General features: G+C 55.9%; 1 protein-coding gene across 2 annotated transcripts in view; it reads left to right on the forward strand.

The window, feature by feature from the left end:
* The window catches only part of KIF13B (kinesin family member 13B), a 174,141-nt gene extending 167,961 nt beyond the window's left edge, over window positions 1–6,180 (forward strand). For both annotated transcript variants that reach the window (XM_081136639.1, XM_081136638.1), the window contains 2 exons: window positions 690–1,683; window positions 4,375–6,180. In XM_081136639.1, the coding sequence (XP_080992765.1) occupies window positions 690–1,683; window positions 4,375–4,664 (1,284 nt within the window). In that variant the 3' untranslated portion in view covers window positions 4,665–6,180. The remainder of the gene's footprint in view (window positions 1–689; window positions 1,684–4,374) is intronic.
* Window positions 6,181–10,359: the final 4,179 nt, after the last annotated feature.

The following is a 10,359-nucleotide window of genomic DNA, read 5'->3' on the forward strand; positions in this document are numbered from 1 at the left end:
CACCCCCAGAAACTCTCCAAAACTGTCCTTTTGGGTTTTAAGGAGGTTTCATTGCATAGGGATGGTTGATTAAATCATTGGCCACTGGTGATTGGCGATTGATTCTGCCTCTAGCCCCTTTCCGCTCCCCAGAAATCAGGGGGTGGGACTGATAGTTCCAACCCTCTAAACATGGTGGGTTCCCCTGGCAACCAGCCCCCATCCTTAGGGGATTTCTAAAAGCCACTTTATTAACATATGCTCAGGAGTTGTTGGAGGAGGCTTGTTCTGAATATCAAGATACCTTTATTGCTCTTATGGCTTAGAAAATTCTGAGGGTTTTAGAAAGAGCTCTGTGCCAGAAATGGGGACAAAGACCAAGTACATGCTGCTTATTATAAATCACAGGACCACAGGCATCTTAGAACCTCTATATAGAAGTTGAGGAGGTGGAAGGGGCAGGTCCCAGGGTGTTGGCTGAGCTCTCAGCGTGTGCAGAGCACAGGGCCCTCGGGTCAAGTGCATGAAGAGCAGTCACACGAGGTGCGTGGTGGAGCTAATACTGGAGCCAAGCTGTCCTCCTGCCCCGCAGTGCCCGCCCTCTCGCCATCAGAGCTCTGAGGCTTCAACTGACGACACAGCCTCGCTGTCTGGCGATGCACAGCTAACCCTGAATTCTAACCGGCTGCACTTCCCCTTTCCTGCTGCAGGTTCAGCAGGAGAGCACGGGAGTGAGTGTGGCCTCGGATGTGACAGTGCAGACTGCCCCTGTGGCCAAGACCCACGACAAGCTGACTCAAGTGCCTTCGCCTCAATGTGCGGTCGCTAACACCCAGGTCCCCGAAGTGCAGGACGGGCCGCCCAGCCCCCTGAGCGAGGCCTCCAGCGGGTACTTCTCTCACAGCGTCTCCACCGCCACGCTGTCTGATGCCTTCGCCCCAGGCCTGGATGCTGCGGCCCCGGCGGGGGGGCAGGTGCCCGGCTCACCCCCTCCTGTCCCCTGCCACACCGAGCCCCCGTTTCCACCTGCCGCCCCTGGCGCAGAGAGCGCCCTCCCTGCCTCGCTGGAGGGCGAGAGCGGCCTTCTGTCACCACCTGTCCCAGCAGAGCAGACTCCGCGGAGTGACGTCTACAGTGCGGCCCAGGCTGAGGGAGCGGTTTCCTCAGAGAAGCAGAGTGAAGCAGCAGGCGCTTCACGCGCTCCTCCTCCCGCTTCTGCCCCCCAGGAGTCTCCCAGCCCGCAGAGCAGAGGTGATGGTTCCCCGGCCACCAAGCCGCTAGGAAAAACCAAGGACCAGGCCAAGCCAGCCACCAGCTTAGAGCTGGATGTCCCCAAACCACAGCTGGTGCCTGAGCTCCTGTGCCAGTCGCCTGCTCCAGCATCCCCGTTCAGAATCCGGAAGGTGCGAACCTCGGAGCTGAAGTCGTTCACGCGAATGCTTGGCGGGGACCCCAGCTGCCCCTCTGGTGCTGAGGAGGACCTGCTGGCCTCGGGAGGGCTGGGTGACGGCAGCTCTGGAGGACAGGCCCTGGAGAAGCTGGAAGTGTCCTCCGATTCTGAAGAAGCCAGTGAAGTCCCAGAGTGGCTCCGAGAGGGAGAATATGTCACCGTTGGCACCAACAAAATGGGCATCGTGAGATACATCGGGCCCACGGACTTTCAGGAAGGGACATGGATTGGAGTGGAGCTAGACTTGCCCTCAGGTAAGTGCTGCTCAGGACCAGTCCGAGCACTGGAGGCAGCTGAACGCTACTGTGTGTGCCCTGCCCCTGCCCTGCCCCTGCCCCTGCCCCGCCGGAAGCTGGCTGTGTGCCCTGAGCACGTCATTCCATCTCTGAGCCTCCCGAGTCACCACTTTTCAAAAGGAGGACTTTTCTTCTAGCTGAACTTTCCAAGAGCATTTTAAGAGTCAGGCTCTCTTTTTTTAGTTTCTCAGAAACCTAAGGCATTAATTGAGAGCTACTACAAATCTGGTAATGAATTTAAATGCCATTATTCTTTCTTTAGTCACAGAAGCATTTGCAGCTGAACTTATAGCAGTAGCTGCACCTGCCGTGTGGGCTCACGTCGCCCTCACTGAGCCCCGTGGATGCCCAGTGGTTCCTAAGACGTTCCAGGACTCCTGGGCCCACTATTGATACCAGGTGACACAGTGATGGAAGACCCACTGCAGGCTGGCCGGTCTCTGAGGACTTATTCTAGCGGCACAGCTTACAGCAAATGGAGCCTCGTTTTCAGAAACTGGGTGGGGTTTAAGGAAGTAATTTGTTCTTCAGATGTTTTATTAAAACATCTCTATTGTGAGAAAATTTACGCAGCATAAAATCTCCGTTTCCAGTGTACAATTCGGTAGTTTTTGTGTATTTACCAAGTTGTTCACCCATTTCCATCACCTAATTTTAGAATAGGTTCATCACCCCCAAAAAGCCGCATGTCCATTAGCAAGACACAGCCCGCCCCGCAAACCCTAGGTAACCATTCATCTGCTTCTTGTCTCTCTAAATTCATATGAAATGTTTTAAGTCTGGACTTTCACGTAAGTGGAATCCCAAAAAATGTGGGCTTTTGTGTCTGGCTTATTTCACTGAGCACAGTGTTTTCAAGGTTTACCCAGTTGGACCATGTTATTCCTTTTTGTGGCCAAAAATTATCCCATTGTATGGACAGCCCCCAGTTCATCATTGTCAGTTGATAGTCATGTGGGTTGTTTCCACTTTTTGGCTTTTGTGAATAATGCTGCTGGGAATATCCCTGTATAAATTTTTGTGTGGACACACATTTTCACCTCTCTTGAGGAGATCCCACGAGTTAACTCTGTATTTAAAATTTTGAGGACTGCCAGACTGATTTCCATTCTCCCTTCCTCCCAGCAGTGTACGTGGGTCCAGGGTCAGGAGTCAGGGGTCAGGCAGCCTCTCTCTTAGGTGAGGGTTGGGAGCGGTAGAGATGGGTTTCTAGGAGAGCTGGTGTGGACCGTAGGTGAGGCTGCTGAATAGAGCGGGAGGAGCTCTCCTGGGTGGGAACGAGGGGAGAGTTGGGGGTGGGGGTGGTTTGCTCTGGCACAAACCTGCCCCACACGGACCCTTGTCTCTGGGACCCTCAGCCCAGCTGTGAAGTCACTCATTGTCTTTAAAAATAATTTTGGCAAAGAATATCATGAATTGAAAGTTGTTCTAGAAGATTATTGTAGCACAGGTTGGAATATTCTTTCAACTCCATTTCTGCTGAAATGCAAATGGGAATTGGGAAAGAACTTTCTATTTGCAGTTAAACTTAAGAATTAAAGGGAGATTAGCAAATAGATGAACGCATCCCACAAATAAATATTATGCACCTACTGTGTTTCAGTCACTGTCCTGGATTCTGAGGATACCTTCCTGAGCAGAACAAAGTCCCTGGTTTTACTGGACTTTTAGGAGGGAGACAATTATCAAATAAACAAATAAAATTTGATAGTAATAACTACTATGAAGAAAATAAAATAGGCTAAGCAGATAGAGGATGGGGGGTGTGGGAACATTTTTAGTAATACTGAGGGAAGTGAAAACATGAGTGATGTAAGGGAGGAAGCTGAGCCTGGGCAGCGACAGGCCGGGGGCACCGCTGGTCCAAGCTCCTCACAGGGACCAGCTCGCTGCATTTGAAGGGCAGCCCGAAGCCCGGCGAGGAGACTGGAGAGGTGGAGAGCAGACTGGGATGAAGCGTGGGAGCAGGAAGGCCAGGCGGGAGGCTGTTGCCGATGTCCAGGCGGGATGCGTGGTACAGTCAGGAAAAGTAGGACGGGAAGCCCCAGGGATGGTGGAGTATCAGGGGTAGGAAGGGGTCAGGCTGACACCTGCGTGTGGCCTGAGACCAGGGTCATGCCCCGTGGGAGCGCCTGGAAGCAGGTGAGGGAGGAACCGGGGTGGGAGGAACCAGAGTTCTGCGGGCAGGGGGAGCTGGCGGTGCGGGTCAGACCTTCCAGTGGAGACATGTCAGAGGGGCCATTCTGGGCCTGGAGACAAGCTCAGAGGAGCAGTGAGATGGCAGGTGGGAGTGTGACCCAGGAGCCCAGCGATGACAGTGGCCAGAGGGTGAGAGGTGATGCTTGTGGACACTGCGTTGTTGGGGGTGGGGAGGCTGGCTGGAGCCGGATAGAGAGAGAAGGGCAGGTTAGGATGTGCGGACAGTGAGCACAGAAAATTCTTCATTGTTTTTGATGCAAAGATCGGGTTCCCCACCCACCCATCACCGTGGGGTGTTGACACTGAGGGACCGCGCGCCTGAGGCCTCGGGTCCCCAGGTAGCGCGGCCCCGCCCAGGGGGGCCATCCGCGGGGGGTGGGGGGCCCGCCAGGGCCCGGGCTGGGCTGTGCGCCCCGGGCCGCCCGTACAGCTTCTCCTCCTTCCCCGCAGGCAAGAACGACGGCTCCATCGGCGGGAAGCAGTACTTCAGGTGCAACCCCGGCTACGGGCTGCTGGTGAGGCCGGGCCGCGTGCGCAGGGCGGCGGGCGCGGGCCGGCGGCGCAGCGCGGGGCTCAGGCTGCAGGGCGCCCCCGAGCCCCGCAGGAGCAGCCCCCTCTCCGGCTCCGCCACCAACCTGGCCTCCCTGACGGCGGCTCTGGCCAAGGCCGAGGGCCCCGAGGCGCTGCGGGTGGACAGGAGCCCCAAGAACCCCGAGGGACGGAAGTCCTGGGCCAGCTGAGCCGCGCGGCCGGACGCTGACAGCGGGGCGCAGACAGGTCACCTCATAGCCCCTGCCTTGGGGGAGCAGACCGCGAAGGCTTTTTGCAGGTTGCAGGGCTGGTGAACCCCCCTTTTCTCCCAGGACTCTGGAAGCGTCATTCCTTCCTCTGCCGGGAGGAGGCCTGTCCTCAGGGTAGCGGGCTGAAGGTCCTAGGAGCCCAGAGTGGCCCTGGCTTGTGGGGGGAGGCCCTGGGGGCACAGGCCGGGCCATCTCTGTCCCCAGGTCACGGGGCTCTTCCCACCTGGGGCTGTTGCCCTTGTTCTGTTCTGGCGACTCCATTAACCTCTTAATTTAAAGAATAACCCTGACTAGTGCCTTTCCTTCTGCAGAGGCAGGGCCTCACCCAGGCCGGGCCGGGCCCACCCGCCCCCAGTGCTACATGGATCCTCAGGCTCCTTGCACCCCCCTCTGCCCCAAATCCCCACACAAGTACCACCAGAAGTGCCTCCAGTTGGCCTCCTGGGCTTCTGGCCCCAGGTCCCATGTGACCCAGACTCGCAGGGCCTGCCCCGCTCCCCTTTCCCTTACCCTCCACAGATTTCCTTAGTTTTCTCTGTGGGTGTTTTACCTGGGAAGTTTTTTCTCTTTGCCATTTATTCCCTTAACAGAGTGTTTGGAATATATTTATTTATATTTATTTTTCAAAATCAGAAATTATTCGCGAGTCACAATCGTCTGCTCAGTGCAAGTGCAGCCTCTGTGGCCTGGGAGCTGCCAGCCTCCTGCCTGGGGCGGGGTCCCCAGAGGGGCCAGGGTGACCCCTCTAATAAAGACACAAGTGGCCTTACTCTGAAAGACAGTGGCAACTCAGAATTATGTGCTTCTGCGTCTGAAGACAGAGGCATCTTCACCTTATTTGGTGCAATTCTGGTTTCTGGGAAGGTCCTTAGACCAGTTTAATTTTTTGGTAATTCAAACTTGACACCCTGACTCCCTGACTAAACCTGGGCCTTTGGATGGGGCGTAGCTCCACCGTTCCCGTGACTGGGCCCTGGCAGAGCCAGAGACTGGGGGTCCAGCCTGGACAGCCTCCTGCCAGAATACCCGGTCCCGGAGCCCTGCTGTGGAAGCAGGAAGAGGGAGATGCCTGGCAGCCTGGGGAGGTGTGGGCCCCTAGGGAGAGCGGGGCTCCTGGTCCTTCCAAAGGGGGATCCCAGGGACCAGTGGTGACTGTCAGCCAGCTCCCTCTCACCCCAGCCTCTGGTTGGGTTTGCACACAGCACTCCCAGCTGCCTGTTTCTATTTCTCACATTTAGACTATTTAAAAACAACCAGAAAGCTTTTTTTTAAAAAAAGTCTCCCGGCCCTGGCCAGTTTGGCTTAGTGGCTAGAGCATTCAGAAGGGTCTCGGGTTCAGTTCTCTCTCAAGAGCATGTACCTCGGTTGCAGGCTCGATCCCTGGCCCCAGTCGGGGTGTGTACAGGAGGCAACCAATTGATGTGTCTCTCACATTGATGTTTCTCTCTCTCTCTCTCTCTCTCTGAAAAGCAATGGAAAAATATCCTCGGGTAAGGATTTAAAAAAAAAAGTCTCCAGTTCTCTAGGGATTTGAAGCCCCTCGTGAGTAGTAGTGCCAGGTTTCCTGCCCCTGGGCGGGCTGCTCAGAGCCCCCACGGGGATGGCCACGGGGCACAGCTGCACACGTTCAGGCCCCACGGGGAAGGGGCGAGGATTGATTAGCTCCTAGTAATTCCACGTGGGGATGCTGGGCCCGACCTCGGGCCCACCTCCTACCCATCAGCTGTCGGCCACGTGAAGCTGCCTCTCCCACCCTCCCCGTGGCCCCTGCAGTTGGATAAACTGCAGGATGGAATGGAATTGCGCACAGCTGTCTAGTGCCAGGCCGGGCCCCCTCTTACCCTGGCGTCTGCTGGCTCTCAACAGACCTTAGCAGGCCCAGAGCTGCCCCTGCCACGAGTCACTCCTCCCCCATGTTAACAGAAGGGGCCAGGGCCAGGAGGTCAGGAGCACGTGCGCCCCTCATTTAGCTTTATCCCAGCACATAATCCTAGTTCTAGAACTGGAAGGGACCTTCTCGTAGGGAACAGGCTAAACCAAGGAAAGGTCAGTGACTTTTCCATTTACAGAAGCTCCAGCTTCTGAGTCCCAGCCTGGGCTCTCTCACTGTCCCCACGAAGCAGACTGCCAATCCCTCAGATCACCGTGGCCTCACCTGGCCCTCTCCCAGCATAAGGCGCTCACTGCCCACACCCAGGTTTTAGTCATTTAACCCACTGCTCTCTTAACTGGGACCTGCTGCCCCAGCCCCAGCAGACGCCTGGCCGGCTCTCCCTGGCTCGGTCTCTCTGGGTCTCCCTGGCGGGGCTTCAAGCAGTCAGCTCTCCCGGGATCACTGCCTTCAGTGTCCTGTCCTTGTCCACACGTCACCCTGGCCTGGGAGGTAGGTGTCTTTCTGTTTCTCTAGTCCCAGCAACCAGACACAAGGGCACCAGGGCTGGTGGTTTGCCTTCCCTGGTCTGCTTCCCACAGGGTGGTGCGGGCCTGCGGGCACCCAGGTCTGCAGCTCACCCTGCCAGGCAGCCCGCTGTGCCCTCCTGTCTGCAGCTGGGCCTGTGTCCCAAGTGGAGGGCTCTCGGTTCTGTGCTCCGCTTTTCTCCTTAGACTCGAGCACAGTTGTTAAAAGTGTTTTTTAGTGAGGGGTTTCTCTGTGTCACCTGTGTTGTCTGCTGATGGAGGTGCCAACATCCCTCCCTTTATCTGGGCAGAGATGACCACCTATAGGCAGACTGCCGTGCACTGAGCTCGCTGGAGGGAAGACACTGTAGGTGGTGGGTGTTTGGGATCCTTACCTACTTGGCGAAGTACTTACTGGAGCCTGTCTGCTCTGTAACATGGTGGCAACAACCTCCCAGAACTGTCTTGGGAAGGTCTGGGGAGGAGGGGTGCCGTGCTTCCTCTTTATCATTCGGTTTAACTAACATGGGAGAGACTGTAACGGAATTATTGACTCGAGTGGGGTTTTATTAGCTGAAGCTCAAAACAGTGGGGAGAGCCTTGGGTTCAGGTCAGCCCTGTTACCCGAAGAGGCTTCAGGACTACTCTCTCCTCCCAAACTCAGTTTCTTGTGCCTGAGGGTCTGTACGGGTCCTGCCCCCAACTCGAACCCTCCCCAGAGCAGTGTTTCCTTGGCGCCCATGGGGTCCCCTTGGCCTCGCGTTGAATGAAGCTCCCTGAGACTGAGCAGCTGACTGGAGCTGGCGGCAGACCGCTGGGTTCACAGCTCTCGGCTTTGGTCTGTCGAGGCATTTGCCCCACTGTGGAAAAGCAGTTGTGTGTCTCAGGAGAAAGCGCTGCCCTGTGGCGCTCAGCCTGCCTTGGGTTTTCAGAACGAAGAACGGGCGTGTTGGGGGCTATCCTGGTAGGCATTAGACGTTGGTCCCACTGGTGCCCTTGGAGAGCTGTCACTGTGCAGGGAGGTGGGCACGTTGGCCGTACTGGCTCCCCATTGTCAGAACCTAGTGTGGTCGTCCTGCTCTGGTGGGAGCTGTGCTGAGTCCTCAAGGGCACAGGGTTTGTGGTCCTGGTCCCCCCATGTTATTTGTGGATATTGGGCGGAAGGTGCAGCCTTGAGAGTGGTGCAGGGACCAGAGCCCGAGGGAGGGGCTCCGCTTCATCCGTTGTCTTTCTCACCTTACTAATAAGCAGACCTAATTTTAAATAAGGTGTCAGCATTAGGGTTCATGGTGCGGTTCCTAGCAGGCCCCAGGCTCTAGGATTTAGTGTGACAGCAGGAGGGGATGGCTGAGCCGCCCAGATGCTGGGGCCAGGCGAGGACGTGTCCAGCATTGCTGGGTGAGGCTGTGGGTGCTGCGCGAACACCCCCAGGCAGACACTGGGTGGAACTTCCCTGGCCTCTGCAGGCCCCCCCGCCCCCCATGCACTGCCAGCCCTCACACCCCCAGGGCACTGAGGGCAGCGAAGGGCCTGTGTGTCTAGTGAGAGAATGAGCTGTGAACGGAAGCAGCTGTTGAAGGGTCTGAAAGGCTTAGAAGGTATTTAGATGCCCCCTGACTTCCTTATATTGTCTCCTCCTGCCTTAAAATTCCCTGTATGCGAAACTGACAAGAAGTCCATGGGTATTTATTTTCCTGGCCTGAGGCCTGCCTGTCGTGCCTTACTGTGGGGACTGGGGGTGCAGCCTCTGTCTTGTGCCCAAACCACTGACTTGACTGTCCCTACGAGCACGTTTCTCTCCGCGAAGTCGCCGTGCCTTCTGCTGGGCCGCCGACACTGTTTGTGCTGGGAGAGTCTTGGGAGGCCTTCTCTAAGTGGAGTTGTGTAAATATGATGGGTGCACATGTAAAGAAATGATTTTGGTGGGGAGTACATTGATTTAAAGAAAATCCAAAGACTGTGATGAATTGTAAAGACCTGATGGTTTGTATTGTATAATGAACTAAACCTCTGTAATTTTGTACCATACATGCCTTTCCTCCATAGGACCAGCTGCTTCCAAATAAAATCAGATGATTTCTTGCCTAAGTCTGAGGTCTTGTTGCTTTTCCCTCCCCTACCCTGATGTAGGGGTGTTCGGACTCATTCTAGATGGTTTCACAGGCAGTGGGTGGCCTGGTTCTGAGTGGCTGAGGTGGGACTTTTCACAATGGAGCCTGGAAGGTGGAGGTCCAGGGAAGCAGCAGGTCCCCAGCTCACCTCCCTGGCCCCTGTTCTATTTGCCATTTGGACTAAAGAATCAGGAAGGCCCAGTTGGTTCTGTGGACAGTCATACTCCTTAGTTGAGACTTCTTACAGGAGCTAAGAACCAATAGAAACTTTCTGGTGGCTTTAGACTAATTTCTGGGCTAACGGGGGCAGCTGGTCTGGGAGTGGAGGGATGGGGACAGGGATGTCCCAGCTCACAGGACATGCTCTACCACCTGCCTTGATCTGTGGAATTGGCCCCATGCCAGATCCCCCCATCTGGATAGGTGGGTTGACCTTTGAAGGTTCTGCAACAAAGTGTTTGGGGAAGGGAGGAGCATTTTGGCTGTGGTCGCCCTCTGGGCAGGGTCTCCTCCTCGTAGGCTGCGGAGCCGATGTTAGTTGTTGGGGAGTGCTTGCCCGTGAGGCTAAACATCCTCAAGTCCTGGTGCCCAGCTCAGGTTCCCAGCAGCACTGAGGCCAGCAGCCCGGCCCCTCAGACCTGGGAAGGTGAGGAGGCCTCCTCTGAGATCCCCTGCAGGGCCTACTCATGGTCCCAGGGGCTCAACCCAGCACCAACAAGGGACAACGCTGGCCCCATGCACGTTTCCACAAGGGCGCGGACTCTGGTGGCCCTGTGCAAAGCTGTTTTCCTTTCCTGTGTCAGTGAGTCACTCAGCCTTCGTCTGATGTAAATATAGGGCTACAGCCACTTGGAGGGCTGATTGGAGGTGGCCATCAGAGCACAGCTCAGCAGGATTGTTTATATTCATAAGTGCCCAAGAGTTGTTCTCAGAGATGAGCACTGCCAAAGAATGACAGTAATCTGGCCGCCAGGAGCTGCCCTGCTCTGAGGCAGGAGTCTGAATGTAGAATTGATCTAGCTCCTAGGATAAATTTTATTTTTCAAGCTGCTTCTTACTCTCTTGCAACTCAGTGAGATCTCCTTTGTCTGCATAACGCTGGGGGCTTTTACAGTTGCTCAGACCCC

This window comes from Miniopterus schreibersii (genome assembly GCF_964146895.1).
Source record: "Miniopterus schreibersii genome assembly, chromosome: 4".
NCBI lineage: Eukaryota > Metazoa > Chordata > Mammalia > Chiroptera > Miniopteridae > Miniopterus > Miniopterus schreibersii.